General features: G+C 52.5%; 1 protein-coding gene across 5 annotated transcripts in view; it reads left to right on the forward strand.

The window, feature by feature from the left end:
- Window positions 1-19,303, forward strand: part of LOC102931917 (myomegalin) — a 155,816-nt gene that overhangs the window by 14,262 nt on the left and 122,251 nt on the right. For all 5 annotated transcript variants that reach the window (XM_043552527.1, XM_037907666.2, XM_043552523.1 and 2 more), the window contains exons 2-4: window positions 4,998-5,053; window positions 10,374-10,594; window positions 14,775-14,885. In XM_043552527.1, coding sequence (XP_043408462.1) covers window positions 4,998-5,053; window positions 10,374-10,594; window positions 14,775-14,885 — 388 coding nt within the window. The remainder of the gene's footprint in view (window positions 1-4,997; window positions 5,054-10,373; window positions 10,595-14,774; window positions 14,886-19,303) is intronic.

A 19,303-nucleotide genomic window follows, 5' to 3' on the forward strand; every position in this document is an offset into this window, starting at 1 on the left:
AGCCCTGGCTTGAGAGGAGGTGCATGGATCAGCTGCTTGGACATGAGGGTAAATTTCATCCTAGTTTCATTTTGAATTTCTTCCTTCTGCAGCTGCCAGGCAGATAGTTTTTCTCTTTTATTCCCCTACTAATGTGCTTTAGCTTAGTAAATTGTAATGCTGTTTCTCCTTTTGGGAGCTCATTGCCTATGTACTTGTCTAATGCTGTGTAAAGTGATGAGCATTCCCTTCTCTCTTTTGGAGGTGTGTGTGTGTGTATTTATTTAATTGGTAAATAATCGATTACATTGATTTCCTGTGTATACCCTTGCTGTGGGATTTATAAGAGTTGTGCATGTGCAGTACCTCTGGTATGGAGCTTTCTTCCTCAGCTCATGAATTGTACATGAACTGGGGAAGGTCACACTGCATGTGTGTGTGTCTGACAGGGGAAGCAGTGCCCTGCGTAAGCTCCTGCCTCGTAGCTCCTAACTCATGGGGGAGAAGAGCTCTCCTGTGACTTCCGGAGGTACACAGGGCAGCTCCTAACGGGCCCCACTGCCCTGCATTTTGCAGAGTCACTTACACCTGTGCAAAGGGAAATTAAGATGCTACCAGGTCAGAGCCATGTCCCTTGTTGGCTTTGCATAGGCATGGATGGTGACCTCATGGGAGGGGAGCTCAGCCTGTGTAGAGAAGGGCGGTCTGGGGGTGGCTGGGCCAATGAGCCCACATAACGGAATTTCCTTTCTTCTCTCCAAAACCAATCTAGCCTAAGAGATGTGGTGACGCTGTGTTAGGAGACTGTGAGGGCTGCAAAGTTAAAGCAGTCAAAGGTAGGGACGAGCCAGGAGTGGGGTGTGTCTGTGGCTGCATGCAGGCACAGGCACTCTTTGACGTCCTGCCGACTAGGCAATAGCATGAAAGGACTCCTTGTTTCTGAAATGAAACTGGCTCTTTGTCAAGAGACCTATTTACAGAGGTGCTGCAGCTGCAGCCAGCCTGCCAACCATGTGCACGCGGACTGATTCCTCCTAACCTTTCCCTCCTGCAACTCGGGCTCCGCCCTCCCAGTTCCATGCAGGTTGCTGCTGTCTCTAGCGCTGGGTCTCAGTCTGTATTTCTGCAGTGGAGTTGCAGAGTGAGGCTGCATGAAGGGGCATGCCCTGTTCTTGGTGGGAGGCCAGTGGCTTGAGATTTCTCTGTCCTGCACCCTGCAGTCTCCAGGGGGAGCAGCAGGCCCACTTCCCCAGCATCTACTGACCTCTCTCTCCACTGGGGAGTAGGGCATGGTTGGGGGATCTCCCCAGCTCTTTCCATGGAGGAGGCAGTAGCTCTGTGTGTCCCCCACCATAAATTGGGGGGGGGGGTTCCCTTGTGTCCCCAACTGTCCAATCCTCACTGCCCCCAAGAAATCCATCCCCCAAGTGTATTCATTCTTCCCATCCCGTAACTCACCGCTTATTGATGCAATGACCGGCCTGGCCGAGGCAGGAATCCTGAGCGCCTGGAGGAGCTGCTGCCCTTCCAGCTGTCATAGATGCCATCACCTTCCACTGCCCACCCAGCCCTGGGGGCACAGGGCTTGTTAAAGGAATACGCAAACAGGCAGGAAGTTAGTGACTCCCATGTGTCTCTGTCCCGGGACATCAGGTCACTGGTAGCTCTGCCTGGAGCCTGCCGTGTTTTCTTTGGAAGATTCCTCCTGCAGAAAAGTTTTCCAATGCAGTGTTTGGTTCTGTATCAAAGCCGGGCCACAAGCCCAGCCTCATGCTCCTGGGTGCATGAGCTCTGCTCACCGGGACACATGCACCTCCACTGGGCTCGACTGCCTTGTTCACAAGCGCCCCGCTGGGGGGTTGGGCCAGCACCGTGCTCTGTGTTAGTGCTCGCATAGCATCTGAGCGGGGCCCCTCAAATGAGGAAGGAGCAGAGCTCACCATGCAGGTGGGGCGTGCTGCCAGAAGAGGTTAATGCAGTGGTGCAGAAAAGACAGAAGGCTGAGTCCGATAGGTAGCAGGAGATTCTGCTCAGGAGCAGGGCTGGCTCTAGGCACCAGCAAAACAAGCAGGTGCTTGGGGCGGCACATTTCTAGGGGTGTCATTCCGGCACTCGCCATGCCACCCCTAGAAATGTGCCCCCGCCGCCCCAGCTCGCCTCTGCTCCGCCTCCACCTGCTCCCCTGAGCGTGCTGCCGCCGCTCTGCTTCTCCCCGCTCCCTCCCAGGCTTGCTGCGTGTGGAACAGCTGTTTCGTGCTGCAAGCCTGGGAGGGAGGGAGGAGAAGCCGAGCAGCGGCAAGCTCGGGGGAGGTGACAGTGGTGGAGCGGAGGCAAGCTGGGGCGGGGAGTGGTTCCTCTACCCCCCCCCATTACTTCCTGTGCTCCCCCCACCCTTGCTCACCTCCTCTCTGCCTGCTCCCCTGAACGCGCGGCCTCTCCCTCGCCTGAGAGGGATGGGGGAGAAGCGGAGCAGCGGCGTGTTCAGGGGAGCAGGCGGAGCGGAGGTGAGCTAGGGCGGGGGCTTGCGGGGGGGGAGCCGCAGGAAGCAATGGGGGGGGAAATGCGGCACGCCTGGGGGAGGAGGTGGGGCCGGGGATTTGGGGAAGGGGTTGGGAAGGGGTAGAGTTGGGGTGGAGCTGGGGGGGGGGCACAAAAAAAAAGTGGGAGCTGCCAAATATTTTTTCGCTTGGGGCGGCAAAAATCCTAGAGCCGGCCCTGCTCAGGAGGAGCCCTCTGTGCCCTCCTCCCTCCCCTCCCAAGGGGGGCTTGGATTTCTCTTCTCTTTGCCAGCAGCTCACACAGACCCACTCAAGTCTGAGTTGAGGGAATCTGAGCTGCTCATGGGTCTAGAGTGACTCTGTCCCGAGGGCACCTCCATTTCCATCTCGACTCTGCCATCCACGTGCAATGGCTTCGCTGTCCTTACACTTATTGTCTGGCACCAAACTGGGCCCCTCATGGGATTAGGGACCACACACACAAACACTTTTCTGTGGCTTGTAATTTGGCCAGGTCTGGACAGACTTTCCTGGAGCAGCAAAAGGTCCGGGCAGCTCTGATCCCAGACCTGTCCTCCTACCCCTGCCAGGTTTCTAACTTCCTGCTGTCAACCCCTGAGCTGCTCTGAGGAAAGGTTGCAGATAACCTTTATAAAGACTGGCAGTGCTGCCTCCCGTCTGCCCCTCTATCTCAGTTCTCAAAACTGGCAGAGCTGCTGGAAAATGAAACGTATCAGCAATAAATGGAAAGCTGCAGCAGAGCCGAAATATGGCACATTTCAGCCCCCAAGGTTACAGCTGAGCAAAGTTATAAGCAACTGAAGACAGAAGGTTCTTGCCATGCACAGGACTAGGCAGGCTGCAAACTCAGCAGCCCTGGGCGTTCAGCCGGCTCATGGAGGAGGAATCTCCGTGAATTGCAGCTAGTCCATAATGCGTGACCCAGCCCCATGCACCAAGGCCCTCATTTTGCAGTGAACACTGCATGGGCTCAGGGGTCTGCCTGCACAGCACTCAGTGTGGGATCAGGACCTGAATTTCTTCCTCTTGCATGACAGCCTCAACTGCAGCAGCTCTTACCTTAATTGTAGTGCCTGTCCCGGTTATCAGGTGGACCGCACCTCTGAGCCCTCCTGGTGTCTCCGAGAGCACCCCATGGGGGCTCTGGCCATCACCTCTCAGGGTGGGGTCAGGCGATCCTGCCACTCTCAGAGCAGGAGCTGGGTTCAGCCTGCTGTGAGTACGTCAGCAGGTCTGGTGTATGCCCAGACTCTGCAATTCTGTCCCTCCAGGACAGGACAGTGAGAATTAGTGACCCAGCAGCTTCCTTTAATTAGCATTTGTTTAGAACAAAAGCATTTGAGAGAGAACAGATCTTAAAATAATGGAGCAGGCTCAATGCAATGGGTGTTTTCCCCTGATGCTTGCCATTCCTTTGACTGGGAAAGCACCATTCCATGGGACCTGGGTATGTCCACATTGCAGCTCGGAGCAGGGTGACTCCAGCTTGGGTAGGCACACCTGCATGAGCTGGAATCTAGCTAGCATGGCTAAAAGCAGCAGTGAAGATGCGGGGTCTAGCCCATCACCACGTGGGGCAATGTGAGTACGTACCCGGAGTTCCAGGGAGGCTTGTGCAGCCTCTGCTGGGGTCCAGGCTGCCACGTCTTCACTGCCATTTTTAGCCATGCTACCTAGAGCAAAGCTAGCACAAGTGTGTCCTAGGCTGCAGTCACCCCTCCGACTGCTGTGCAGATGTAACCTTTGCATCCCTTTGTGCCAACTTGAACCCCTAGACAGCTGCTGACAGCGCCTCCTCTCTGCAGTAATCACAGCACTTCGAAACTGTTTGTAGCCCTGTGGTCTGGCGGGTCCCAGCATGTCTCCAAGTATAAATATTCTAAGATTTGTACATTGCAGCTCCTACGGTGTCCACAACATTGTGTATCACTCCATTGCTGTCACAGCACCTAAACCCTTTAGGAGATGTCAGGCTTCTCTCCTCGGGGAGCCATCCTATTTATGCCACATGCTGGAGCTTCCCCACGCCCCACATCGGGACAGGCCTAGAGAAAGTGGCTGATCAGTCTGTTGTCAGTGAACCCAGCCAGAGTTCCCAGCGTCGATGAGACACTAAACCAAAGTCAGAAATAAACAACTGGGCAGTGTTGCTAGCAGGACTACCTGAACATGACGTGAACAACCCTAGAGTGAGCTGTGGGCACAGAACTGCCCTAATAGTGCTGTGGGATGGGGAATGCATTGAGTGCTTGGAACTCCCCGTATTGAGATACTTGGGGAGGACGGTGCTGGGGACACTCTGAATGGTGATGTTGGGATTCTGTATCGGGCTCTCTCTGGATCTGTGGCCGGCGGGGTGGTTTCTGTGGATAGGGGACAGTGCCATAGGTCATTATTGGGGTCTCGGTCAGTAAAAGAAGGGAAGCTTTCTGCCTTGGGAACCCAGCCCTGCTGTGCAGTGCTGTCTATTGACATCGCCCCATGTGTTCTTCTCTGCAGGGCTTACTGTGATGGTGACGGGAAGGAGATGGTGCCCAGAGCCAGTCACTTGACAGGTAAGGAGCACTGCCCTGTATTGAAGAACTGGCCTGCTCCCAGGTCGGGCATGGCCCTGCTGTCTGTGTGGGCGCCTCTGATCTGTGCTCTTCGCTCCGCCCGCTCTCAAGACCCTTGTAAATGTCAGGAGTGTGCTGTGTGTCCCCCATCCCAGTTAGCACTGGAGGTCTAGCAGCAAACTTTGGTGTACTCCACTGGTCACCTCTCTCCAGCGCAATTTGTGGCCATTTATAATGACCCTTCCGCTGTGGTTGTTCTGCCAGCCTCCACCCCATCTGGCAGCACATGTATTCTAGCTAATTCGTGTTATTCTTTTGAGTACGCTGTAGCCTTGATCCACTAACTTTGTAATTCCCTCAGCAAAGCAATCCAGTTGGTCTGGGATAGCTAGTTAGTTACAGACTCCAGCAGATTACTCATGCTTCCATTACCCTCCAGCTGTTTTTAGATCTCTTTTCCTCTTAATGTGTTATCATGTGATCATGCAGACTCTGTCTCTGCATAGTGACCAATCTTCCATTATAACCCTTATGAGATAGGAGAGCAAGGGTGGCTCAGTGGTTTAGGGTGCTAGCAGGAGGCTTGAGAGACCTTGATCCACCCTGCCCCACCAAAGACTTCCTGTGTGACTTGGCCAAGTCATTTAGTGTCTCTGTGCCTCGGTTCCCGTCTGCACAATGGGGATTTTCACCCTGCCCCCCAGGGAAATACATCCGAGTGTGAGGTGCTCTGGTACATAAGAGAGAGTTCTTGCCCACATTCTCTTTCTTGGGCTTGGGAACGAGTGCACTTCTCACAACCATTTCCCCTGCTTCCCGGCTCCCTGTCCAGGCCTTGATTCCAGGCCCAGGCCCAGATTTCTTTCCCTGCGGGCTCCTGAAAGTCCCCAGGAGCTGCCGGGGACCCTATTACTGTCTGTGTTGTGCGTATGGTTCCTGCTGGCCCACTGAGGCCTGCAGCAGGGCCGGTGGGCTTCAGGGGTGCCACAGGGGCGGGGGCCGGAGTCAAGGTATGGCGCCTGAGGAAGCAGGGACGTGCAATAAGAAGCTGGCTGAGTACCATGCCAACCCCTGACGCTTCATAGGTGTCCGTGCTTCCTGGCTCTCTGGTACCAGTGACTTGCAGAGCAGCCTGCTCAGCTGGTCCCATTGGACAGCAGAGCTCAGGGGCTCCCCAAGCTGATCTGTTTCCGGTACATGTCAGACAATTCAAACTGCCAAGGACATGAGGATGACTTCAGACAAAATACTTGACGCTTTGGGTAAGGCTGAGGGTTCCTATCAGTGAGCTCAGGATAAAAAACCCTGAAACAGTGCTGTAATGTAATCACATCAGAATGGCCATAGCGGGTCTGACCAATGGTTCAGCTAGCCTAGTATCCTGCCTTCTGTCAATGACCGGTGCCAGATGCTTCTGAGGGAGTTAACAGAACAGGGCAATTTATGGAGTGATCCCTCCCATTGTCCAGTCCCAGCTTCTGGCAGTCAGAGGTTTAGGGACACTCAGAGCATGGGGTCGTGTCCCTGACCATCTTGGCTAATAGCCATTGATGGACCTATCCTCCATGAACTTATTTAGTTTTGTTTTGAACAAGTTATACTTTTGGCCTTCACAACATCCATGAAGAGTTCCACAGGTTAACTATGTGTTCTGTGCAGAACTACTTCCTTATGTATGTTTTTAATTTGCTGACTATTAATTTCATTGGGTGACCCCTAGTTCCTGTGTTTGTGATGTGCTAAATAACACTTCCCTATTCATTTTCTCCATAACATTTATGATTTTTATAGATCTGTCGTATCTCCCCCTTAGGCCTCTCTTTTTTCTAAGATGAACAGTTCCAGTCTTTTTAATCTCTTCTCAGAAGAAAGCTGTTCCATACGCCTAATCAAATTTGTTTCCCTTCTCTGTATCTTTTCCAGTTCTAATAGATCTTTTTTTGAGAAAGGGGTGACCAGAACTGCAGGCAGTATGCAAGGTGGGGGTGTGCCAGGGATTTCAGTTTTGGCATTATGAATTTTGTTTTATTATCTATCCCTTTCTTAAGGATTTTCAACATTCTGTTCACTTTTTTGACTGCTGCAGATTGAGTGGATGTTTTCTGAGAAGTATTCACAATAACTCCAAGATCTTTTTCTTGAGTGGTAACAGCTCACTTAGACCCCATCATTTTGTATGTGTAATTGGGATTATTTTTTCCAATGTGCATTACTTTGCACTTTTGAACATTGAATTGCATCTGCCATTTTGTCACCCAGTTTTGTGAGGTCCCTTTATAACTCTTTGCAGTCAGCTTTGAACTTAACTATTCTGAATAATTTTGTATTATCTGCAATTTTGCCACCTCACTGCTCACCCCCTTTTCCAAATCACTTATGAGTATGTTGAGCAGCCCTGGTCTCAGTACAGATCCTTGGGGGACCCAACTATTTACCTCTCTCCATTTATTCCTATCCTTTGAGCAGTTACTGATCCATGAATGGACCTTCCCTCTTATTCCATGACTGCTTACTTTTGTTTAAGAGGCTTTGGTGAAGGACCTTGTCAAAGGCTATCTGAACGTTCAAGTACACTATATCCTCCTGATCACCCTTGTCCATGTGCTCGTTTGACTCTCGAAGAATTCTAATAGATTGGCGAGGCATGATTTCACTTTACAAAAGCCATGCTGTCTCTTCCCCAACATATTGGGTTTATCTACGTGTCTGGTAATTCTGTTCTTTACCGTAGTTATAAACAAAACAAGCCCATGAAATCCAGAGAAGGTCAAGTAAACAGCCTTAACTGACCCCTATAGTGATGCCCTGAGAAACCACCCAGGAACTCTGAGACAACCTTATCCATCCATCACAAAGCATTTCAACTCCTGGGTGAGCACAAAGGCTAGATAATATTGTCCCTTTTAGCTTGAGTGGTTAGTCAATATATGGGGTCTTGTCGGGTTGTTTCCCTTAGGAGGAGAAACTGATGATACAAATCAAATGTTTCCTTGGTGCAACCCTGTTTATTTACAGAGAATGCATGGTAGGGCCAACCAACAGCAGGGAGTTACTGGCTGACAATACTAAGCCTGCTGCCAGCCAGCACTCTGTGCCAAAGAAGCTCTTTTGGCTTCCTTTCAGGGACACATGACCCTTGCTTCTCTGACTTTCTCCTGGCTTCTCACACTCACCTTTGCCATTCAATTAGTGCCCCAGCCCAGGAGCGGATTTACCATGAAACAGACCGTGCAGTGGCACGGGGCCCCCCCAATAACAGGGGAGCCCCCAAAATGCAGGACAAATATTTGACAACCTGCCCCTGAGTCCCAGCTGGTGGATGCCTGCATGCTGTGGCCCCACACCGCTCCTGGAAGCGGCCGGCTGCTAGCAGGTCTCTGCATGCCCTTGGCCGGGGCAGGGAGGTGGCTCCATGCTCTGCCCCTACTCTGGGCAGTGCATGGAGACCTGCTGCCCCCCTCCTCCCAAGGGGTGCGCAGAGATGTGCCAGCAGCAGCACAGCAGGGCTAAGGTGGTTCCCTGCCTGCTCTGCCTCCCTTCCTCCGCGCTGCTTCGCTCCTGGAAGCGGCCACCATGTTCCTGCAGCCCCTGGAGGGGGTGGGGGCGGGTGTCTCTGCACTCTGCCCCCATCCAAAGCGTAGACTCCGCAGCTCCCATTGGCTGGGAACTGCGGCCAATGGGAGCTGTGTGGGCAGTGCCTGCGGGCAGTGGCGCATGGAGACTCCCTGCCCCCCTCTGCCTAGGAGCCACTGCCAGAGGGGTGTGCCGGTCGCTTTGGGAGCCATGCTGCCCAAGGTAAGCACCGCCCCCCTGCCTGCCTGCCTCCCTCCCCCCCCCCCCCCCCCAGCCTGGAGCCTGCACCCAAACTTCCTCCTAGAGCCCGCACCTGCACCCCATCCCCCTGCCCCAATAAGGTACCTTTTTTTTTCCTTCGTCCTCCTATATTATAAGTAATGGGAAGTAAATGAAAATGAAGTATGAAAAATGGGGGGTAAGGAGGAGATAAGAGAGAGTGTTCTTTTTCTTGGAGGGGTGGGATTGAAGTTGCACACAGGGCCCCTCGAACTCTAAATCTGCTACTGCCCCAGCCCTTGGCATTTGCCATCAGTTCCCAGGGAAACTCCTCCTATATTCCCTGAGTTAGTTCTCGCTCAGGTCTTCCATGTGGCCAGTGCTTTGCAGGGTGGGGTCTAGTTCAGCTATCTTTCTCCATAAAGAAGCTTAAATGCTTCTTCCATTTGGCCAGAATGGAGGACAACTAGCATACCCATCAACTTCAGCAAAGTCTGTGACTGTCCATAGATCAAAGACCTGCTTTTTGGCAGCTACCAACATCCTCGAGCACAACAATAAATTACTCTTAGTTGTACAGCTTGCAAAATCTGGGTGCAGAAAAAGCTGGACTTTCTAAATTCCTGATTAGTCCTGCAGGCTGTAATTCCCTGTTCTTCTCTAAGGCACCAGTTATACACAGTATTTACTGTATCTACACAGACAATACTCCCAGACCCCAATCATGATATTATAGCACTTGCATGATGAGAGTAAAGGGATTAGTTGAGTGACAGAGATTGGAGGTGCCAGGACAGGGTCTACTCTAAATTGTAGGTGTTTTTGCAGCAAAAGACGGTTGGCTTTGTAAAGCCCTTATGAAAAACTGATGGGGTAACTGGGACATGGGCATGGCATGACCACTGTACCAGTACACCAACCTCAGAGAATTAAAATGGCCATGACCGTTATCTAGGAACTTCTCCGAGCCCACATGAAAAGCTCTTGGATCCCAAAATAACCCAGTTTATGTTGTACCGATGTGATGCTGCAAACACCTGCTGGCGTGAACAATGGCGTGTCAAATCCAGCTCTAAGCCTAGATGTGTGAGGGATGTAGCAAGGGAGGTTTAGAGGCTGGTATTCCTGATGCAGGAATCCCAGGGTGAGGTTCTCTGGCCTGCATGATGGAGGAGGTCAGAGTGGATGAGTGCAATGGTCCCTTCTAACCTTAAAATCTGTGGCTCGCTCCAGGGAAGAGTAAAAGGTTGTTTGGGTGCCTAACTAGTGCATTTCCATAATTTCATATATTAGCCTTGCTTTGTAATTTAACCTTGACTCTGAATTTCCAGTGATTACGTGGGAAAATTTCAGCATTCCTGTAAGGCAATGTTACCCTCAGATGATGGCTATTTACTTTTAAATTACTGATAGGTGCTTTAACTCCGGCTTGATGCAGTTTTTATCTGGAGGTATGATCCAGTTTGCTCGCTAAGCGTGTGTATGAAACAGACACTTCACCTGCGTTTCCTCTGTGCTCCCTTTCCAGCTGTTCTCTGCGATGCCCCAGAGCAGGGGACCCTAGACATCTCTGATGAGAATCCCCTGAGGCAGACACCTATGTCGGGAGACTTTGAGACGGCGCGTCACCCAGTGCTGGCTCAGACTCCGCCAGGCCTTGAGAAGAGCCCTCCAATGCAGACTCATGTCCTCACTGGCCTGGAGATGGGCCCTGTAGTGCAGACCCAAACCCTGCGAGATTTTGAGAAGGTAAGTCCCGTCCTGGGGCCAAACGTGTCCTGATGTCGATAGGAACTTTGCAGGTGCAAGGGCTGGATAACATGGGGGATTGCAGACCCAGCCTGTTATTCCTATTGCAAACAGGACAGTTAATCTGATGTTTACCTTGCTCTTTTGTCTGCTGGCTCAGGTTATTTGTTTAGGGCCTTGTGTTATTTCTCTCATCAAGGTCTGTCCCAATTCCCTTTGCGTCTCTGTGAGCTCCTGTTGCTTTCTGGCATCATCCATTGCTGGAAGCATATAATAGTGGTTCTGAGGAGTCCCAGCCATGCTGAGCCTCATCTTCACAGCCCTGTGCAGCCTCTGTTTGCACTGAAGTGCCTCCTGGACCCACATGAAGCTTGCTGGGTGGAGAGTGATTTGATGGGTTGGTTGGGACTGAGGCTTCAACTCTCAGCGCTCTTTGATCTTCTCTGGAGCCTGTAGCCTTTTTTGCCTTTGGCCTGTGCCAGCTCAATGAGCAGTGTTGTGGCTTCCAAATGACCAGAAGAGACTGGGGTACAGGAGTGGGTTATTTCCTTACTAGGGGAGAAGGAGTTGAGATGGACATACTCCTCTTGGACAGGGAGCAGAGGACACACTCTAGCTTGCAGAAATAGCATCCCTTTCAGAACTCCCACGAAACTGCTCTGTGCTCCGATCCCACCCAGACTAAGGGGGAAGTTGATAGAGATATAAATAACAAACTAGGAATAGTAGCGTGACAGGGTCAAGACTCACCACCGCTGGCGCCTCCCACTGGTTGTTCCAGGAATAGCTCTGTCTGCTGCAGAGCATCCTCAGCCCATGGCGTCTTGCCCGTTCTGCTGCCCTGGGACCTGCGTTGCTCCCCACTCAGCGGTGTCCGCTTCAGGACACTGCCCTCTGACAGCGCCCACTACTCCAGACACACCCCCTTCCGGGTGGCAGGTTAACAGCAGTCTTTGGGACTTGCACCTGCCTCAGTGGCCAACCACAACCCAAAGTCTAGCCCCTTAGCTCAGGGGCAAGTTGCAGTCTGTATTGGCCACTGTCTTCTGTGGCCAGGTGCAGTGTAAGGGGAGGACCCAGGCCCGCCCACTACTCTGGGTCCCAACCCAGGGACCCTCTAGTGGCAGCCTTTTTCTGCCCTCCTTTGTTCCCCTCTTGTCCACCTATTCTTCCCTGGGCCACTTTCCCTTTGGTCCTGTGCACCTTCTAGGCCCTTTGTAGCAGGGTCTGCAGCCTGGCAGGTAATGGGCCTGGAGCCCTCTCCTGCTCCCCCGAGCCTGCCCAGCACTGCTCTGTCCAAGGTGCTGGCTCCTTGCTTCAGGAGCCTGTCCTTCTCCCTCACTAGTCAGGGAAAGACTGCCTTCTTTGCTGCTAGGCCGCCTTTATATAAGGTCTCCCCCAGCCCTGATTGGCTGCCTCTTCCTTCCCCTGATTGGCCCTCCACAGGCCTTTATTGATTGGCTGCTGGTCTGTGCAGCCTCAAAAGGCCTGTTCCAGCCCTTTTCTCAGGGGTGGGGCGACTGCCCCACCACAAGTAGAAAATTGATAAGGGAAACAAAGGGGCACAAGGAGACCTTTATGGCCAGCAGAGTTAAGGACAATAAGAAGGAGTTTTGCAAGCATATTAGGAACAAAAAGAATCCTGACAATAGTATTGGTCCATTACTAGATGGAAATGGTAGAATTATCAATAATGCAGAAAAGGCTGAAGTGTTCAATAAATATTTCTGTTCTTTTTCTTTGGGGAGGGATGGGGGAGGAAGCAGTACCCTCGCTCGGGCCCTGCAGGGGCTGAGGCTCCAAGGGCTGAGGGAGCACATGAAAATAGGTTAGATCTAACGCAGAGCTGCTTCACCAACCCTGTTACCCTCTAGTTCCATTTGCTGGAATATAGGGTTAACTAATCCAGAAGACTTTTATTCAGTGCAATACTGGACTATATTGGGGGGCAGACCAGTCAACAACTAGTTGCGTGCACTAGTTTCTAGCTATGGCACAGAGTGGTGCAGCAGCAGGATGACTGGCCTCCTTGCATGTTATTTTCATTCGGTGAGAGAAGGCAAAGCAAAGTCCCCAGCCACAGGCTTTCCAGACCTGGAGATAGGGAGCTGGTTTAGGAAGCCAGTCACTTTCCTCCTGGAACTGAGTTAGATTAGAGCTAACATGGGCACAGAGCACTTCTTGGTGAAAGAAAAGCGAGATTCCAGTGCGTGAGTGACTTGGAGATAGTGGAGCAGGCACATGCCATGTTTGTGCCAACCCCAACTGCTGAAGAATGGAGTCTGTCCCCACTCCTGGACTGAGACTGTTTTAAAAAATTTATGAAATTAAAAAGAAAATGGAGTTCTCTTTATTTGCCTTCTGGCTTCTGTGCCTTCGGGGAGTACTCGGCTCACTTTTTCTCTGCAGCCAGGAGCATGGAAACTTATATTTAAAAAAAACAAAAAGACAACTGAGCTTCTCACTAAGTCACTTGGGCTCTGGGGGCTGGGGCTTGAAGGGAAACCCCAAATATTGTGAGACTCAATAACAATCGTTGGCAACACTGCATGTCTTGTGAAAACAGTCATAGAACCTTCAAAGGAAGGCTGTTGTTAACACATGAGATGGATTGCATCCGCTGTGTCTTTCTTAGGGTGCTAGCACACTTCAGTTGTGTTCTGGGGAAATGCCCAATTTGACCCCAAGGCAGCAATAAAACAAATCACTCTCTTTGCCATCTGCATTGAAGCAATGACCCCCAAATCATCTGCCCTCTGCAGAAAGCTCGGGCCAGCCCCCTGCAGAGGGATGACTTTCGCCCTTCTCTGAATGAAATACCATTGTCTGTGCACAGTGACGTCTCCGGCAGAGGGAGGGGCAAAGCGTAGCCCTGTCAGGGAGCATATCCTGTTTCTCTGCGGAGCCCCAGTGCCCCCTTACACTTCTCTGCAGCCCTGCACAGGGGTTTTCGCTGCAGTGTGACTACACATAGTTACTTCATATCATTGTTTAGGGGCCAATTAAGAATTCCAGATTGTAATATCAAGGCTTTGAACTTTAAACTCCTGCCCTGTGTTTTGGCTAAACCTGGCTCTGATTGCATTCCTCACTGGAGGCTCAAACTAGGAGCCTTGATCTTCTGCCTTTCAGCCACGGGGTGGGTGAATGGGGGGGTGTTTCAGTATTTCCACACTGGAGAAAAGCCTTTTCTTTATACCTTCCTTCCTGGAAAATGGCAGACAGACACACAGGCTCGGTGTTTAGGGACATCCCTGGCTGCAGCTCTGTGGGAGCCCTTGGTGCCCTTTCAGTGCTGCGCTGGAAGAGCTGAGTCTGCACACACAGGGCGCGGGGCAAGGCAGTTCCCTAGGGGCTCTCACCGAGTGGGAATTAACCTTGCTGCTATCCAGCAGCTCCGAGAGCTCTCTCTTGGCCAGGCCTATCGCGTGTCACACGTTGTGGTGCCCTCTGGGTGGCTGTCATCCTACCTCTCACTGGCCTGGGTCCTGCAGTTGGGGTAAATAGCTCTTTTCTCTTCCATCCCTTCCTTGCATTATGCACCTTGCACAAGAGAGGTCAACAGGACACCAATTAGAACCTGCCCTGGGCCTTTACCTGTGTTTCCCATGGGATCGGCTGGGGCCAGGCTCTGGGAGGAGGGAGGGGAGACCCTTGGGAGATTCAGCTGGTGGACACTGGGGTGTTGAGGGATCGGTGGGGAATATTCTCTCTTCTCCCTTCCCTGCTGCGTCCTCATCACGTTTCCTAGCTGCCCTCTCCCCTCCTGTGCGGGTCTCTGCTGGCCAGGCCCCAGGCTCCCATTAATGGCTTGCAGTTGGCTGGGAGGTGGACGTGGAGTCGCTAGGGCCGCTGTCCGGATCAGGTTACACCACTTGTGTCTGTCCATGCAGGATGTTCCCCTGCCAGGGATTCCACAGATATCTCCTGGAGGTAAAAAAGGAAAGCGAGCTGCACTCTTGCACCCAGTGGGAGCTGCTGAGCTGTGGGGAGGCTCCAACCGGGAGTGCTGCAGCCTCCCCACCATGTCTCCGTAGGCCACCGTGGGCTGGGGCAGCTTCCCGGGGGCTTGGCTTATTCCTTTCCCTTGGCAATGTCCCCTGAGTGAGGGGGGTGGTGCGGAGATGCCCCCCTCCATGGGTCACCCACCATGTCTAACGGCTACCGTACTCTGTCCCAGCACCTCAATGACCTGAAGAAGGAGAACTTCAGCCTCAAGCTGCGCATCTACTTCCTGGAGGAGCGCATGCAGCAGAAGTATGAGGCCAGCCGGGAGGACGTCTACAAGCGGGTGAGTACGGCAGGCTGGGATGGATGGTGCAGCCGCGGCGTCTTCGGGCCCCACAGGGCACTGCGGGGGCTTGGGTGCCTTGGGGTAGGCCTGGTGGGGGGTGGTCAGCAGGGTCTGGGTCCTGGCCAGCACTGCCAGGGAGGGTCTGAAGCTCCAGAGCATTGTTAGTGGGATCGGGTCTCACTGGAAGGGATTTGGGGTGAGGGTGGAGAGGAGGCGTCGTAGGAGCTGGGGCGAGGACGTGTCAGCAGTGTGCTATGCGGGGAGGGGAGGAATCACAGGGGTCTCGGTTAACGGGATCCAGCCCAGCGGGTGGATTGGTGTCTCCGAGGGACTGGGACCCAGTGGGGTGAAGAGAGGACTTCTTCAGTAAACAGACTTTGGGCTGGGCTTGGGTGAATCAGTCAGAGGAGTTCAGTCACCAGGTGGAGCAGTTTGTCACTTACAGGGGTAGGGGTGCAGGGACCATGTCTTTAAGGGGATCCGAGGCTGGAGGTGTAGTTTATGGGGATTCAGCACCTGCATCCTGGGGGGCTTCTGGCGCTAAGCAGAGGGGTGGGGGTGGCGCTGGTTGAGGGGTTTATTCAGCCAGTTCCTCAGATCAGTGCCAGGGGATGGTGTGTGCGTGCGCTGGGGGAGCAGGAGGGTGGTGTCAGGCTGTGTCTTGGCCTGGGCACTGGGGTGGGAATCGGAGACGTCAGGGACTCAGCACTGATACATCCATCAGCCCTTTCTGGGCTTCTGCAAAAATCTCCATAAACTAGCGATGGGGGAGCCACCAAATACAGGGGATGCGGCTGAAGGTTCAGGGAGTTGGGTGCTTCTGTGAGCCAGTGGAGGATCCCCCCACACCCCGAGGGCCAGCTCCCTCCCCCCAACAGCCCCTCTCCCCAGCTCCATCCACAGCTGTCTCTGGTGGGGGCCTGATGGGAGGAAAGCAGGCACAGACCCACCCTCCCCCAACCTCTATCCAGAGCCCCCTTGTTCCTCTCACCATGATCTGTCCCCAGTTAGCCCCCACCCCACTGATTCTCTGCTCCACGTCTATCACTGGTCCATGCTGCCCCGGCTCCTAAGCCATCCTTCACTGCTGCCCCCATGCAGTTCATGCTGTCGGTATTGCCCATCCCAAGGGTTTCCAAGTCATGAGCCAGGCCCCCCAAAAACCCACCAGTGGCTTAATCCTGATTTTTTTAAAAATTAGGAATTGGGATTTTTAAAAATTTGCCGATTCTTTGTGTTTCTCCTCAAGCACCAGGGCTAGAGTCTTATTTCTAAGAGCGAAAGCTGAGAGTCTCACCTATTCACACGACTCCAGGAGCTGGGGCTTTAAGAGTAACACCACGTATGGCGAGAGTCGGTGTCTCTGTGCTGGGCCCCAGGCCCCTGTGCTGGCCGGGCCTACCATTGTCGCTGATAATGTCCTTGCCCAGGATGTCCCCTCCTTGCTCTCGCTGACAAGAAAAATAAGGAGCAGCTGTTTGTGTAATTAGGCAGGGAGAGGGTCAGTGTAACAGGAGCTGTTGGTGCACGGAAGAGAAGCCTTTTAACTCTGCTCTGGCCCCACGGATCAGAGTGGTTGGGTGATCGGAGATAGAGTCCTCGCCAGTCGAGAGACTCCCTCTGGGTGCTCCAATGCCATGGGGAGAAGTGCAGTAAAAGACAGCAGATGGTTTCTCTCATCCCCGCAGTGACCCCTCCTTTTATCTGGGGTAAACATTCCTCAGCTTCCTTCATTGCAGCCTTGGCTAGGTCCTGGGACAACACGGGTGTGTGAGGCAGGTACACACTGATCCCCCAGTATGACACAGGGACTTTCCCAACTCTGGGCTCCCTTCCCCTCCCCTGGTGGCCCCTTGCAGGACAGAGACAAATCCTTGACTCGGATGGGAAGATAACCCAGACCTGGGCGTTACAGTATGGGTGATCCCTCACCTTGTTAACCCTTGTGCAGCCCTACCAAGCCAGCCCACTGTTTCACACTTAGTCTAATCCATCCATACTCTCCCCCCCGGGCCCCGCATCACATTTAAGTGACAAGAGCAGAAGGAAAGAAGAAAACGAAGCGTGCCTGGTAAGGCAAGTCCCACTCTCACTTAATCATTATGGTTGAAAAATCAAGCTCCTTGAAGCTACGACATGTAGGAAAGGAAGGTTTTTGCAGCAGCATGAACTTGGCCATGTTGTTATATCGGGTATTTCCTGGCATTAGGGAAGAATGCTAGTTTCTCCATGGTGAAGGTTAGAACACGCTTTCATTTCAGGAGGCCAGTGTTGGTCACACCCACAACCCCCACTTTGCCCCAGGTAAAGAAGTCACGATTGGGCGCTGTATGCACAAGCTCAAAGCCAGGTACAGTGATCAGGGGATCTGAGATGGGGAGGGGGAAGTGTGGCAAAATTCAGCTCAAAGGAATTTGGCTGAGAAAGCTGTGAGCCACTGGAAAAGGGGGTGAGAACGCAAACAGACTCATGCTTAGCTAGCGCATTCTGCACTGCAGCCAGCTGTAGTTATTCTGATTTCACACACATACATCTGCTCACACGCTTACCCGTTGTGCGTGTGCATTCGAGTATGCGCAGATGCATAAGTACATTTAGACACACAAAGGGCTACCTTCACACATGCATCCACACACTCCTGCCTGTCTGTATGCAGCCACACCCTGTGCACACAAACACTGCCGTTAAGTCTTTGCATACTTGCACTGAGGTGTGTCAGTGCCATCATTCTCACACCCTTGCACACATATTTTCATGTGCATGCACATACATCCCTGCATGTGAGTGGATGTGCACTGCACTGTGGGAGACCTAGGCAAAGTGCTGACAGCTCTCCTCTGCCTCCAGTGTGTGAAAAGCACAGTGAAGGCAAAATGGGCCAGGCGCTGCCAGCCAATGGCGAGGGAGCCGCCTGCTGTTCCCAGGTAGCTGGAGTTATAAATAGATTGGTTACTGGGAGGATGTGTGGAGCTAACTGGCTGGAGCATTACCCACAGCCTGCAGCATGGCAGCTGGTAGAACGCGGTGTGATCTGGGCTTTGAGTGCCAGCGCATTGCTCTGCCCAAAGGGCAGGAAGATGGGTCCAAGTTCGACAGTGCACAGTAGCTCATCTGATGTTTGGAGTGTGCAGAACCTCACTGCACACCCAGGCACTCTCCAGGAGCAGGCTGCGCCCTTGTTCAGGTGGGATCGTGCCAGGAAGTCCCTTGAGTTGCCTCCCATGCAATTACATTTTCTGACCTTTAATGCGATGTAGCAAATGTGGGACATTTAACGCTGCATGGGACACCTTCAGCAGCAGCGCTCCAAACCTGTGCTAAGTACGTTTGGCGTTAGTTCAGCTCAGCTAGAGTGGGTCAGGAATTTATTAATGACATGTTGGAAAATGGCAATTTGTCAAAACCTAAACTGTCCACTGGAATGTACCAGTTTTGAGAAAACGTTCATGGGGGAAAGGTTTCCCAGGGCCAGGAGAGAAGGGGGTTTTTTTGGAGGGGAGAGGAATAGTCACCTACCCTGGAATAGATAGTAGCCCAGGGGTTAAAGCATGAATATGGGAGACCTAAGTTCAAATCCCTGCTCTGCCTAATTTGGAGCAGGGACTTGACCCTGGACTGTTCTGTTTTTATTATCAAAAAACTTCAAAAGGTCCCAGGTTTGTCCTGTTACAGGACAGGAACTCTTTTGAAATCTCAAACTGTTGTGAGACAGGAAAGCCATTTCCCACCCAGCTCTGGTCAGCCCACCTTGGCCCCCTCCCAACAGACCCCACTCAGCAAGTAGAAGATTGGCCTATGTGGCCAAAAACCAGGAGGAGGCCAAGGCGGATAGGAGACACTGGGCTTTGTGCAGGGAACAGCTGATCTCTGCTCTGAAGGGCAGGCAGCTGGAGTCGTACATTCTGTTCCCAAGGCAGTAAGTGTTGCTGGGGTGTTCAGCCGGGCAGCTCAGGGTATGCTAACTGCTGCTCCTGGGCTTCACATTTAAGGTAAAGAACTAAGCAGTGGCTATGGCAGGGAAGAGCACACTGCTCTGGGCAGCTCCTGTCCCTAATACAGCAACCATCAGGGACCCAGTGCCTAGAGAGCTGGTTTGTAGTAACCACAGGGTCTGCACAGCTTAGGACTGGCTTATGGTGTGTTGGGGACCGTGCTGGAATTGCAAGCTGTCACTTTGTGTGGGTTTGCAAAGCTGGGGTTTGGGCAAGTTTCCAGTCACGCTTGCAGGCTCGGACGCTCTGCAGGGAAGCGTGCGATCTGAGCCTAGCTGCAGTTAGTTTGCAGCTTCTACTCGTGAGGGAATTACGCACCAAAAAAATAAAAATTCTGCCCACAATATTTTAAAATTCTGCATATTTTATTTGTCATTAAATAAATATGGAGGCTCTAGCATTGTAGTGGGGAGCACAGAGAGG

This window comes from Chelonia mydas, chromosome 8, assembly GCF_015237465.2.
Source record: "Chelonia mydas isolate rCheMyd1 chromosome 8, rCheMyd1.pri.v2, whole genome shotgun sequence".
Taxonomy (NCBI): Eukaryota; Metazoa; Chordata; order Testudines; family Cheloniidae; genus Chelonia; species Chelonia mydas.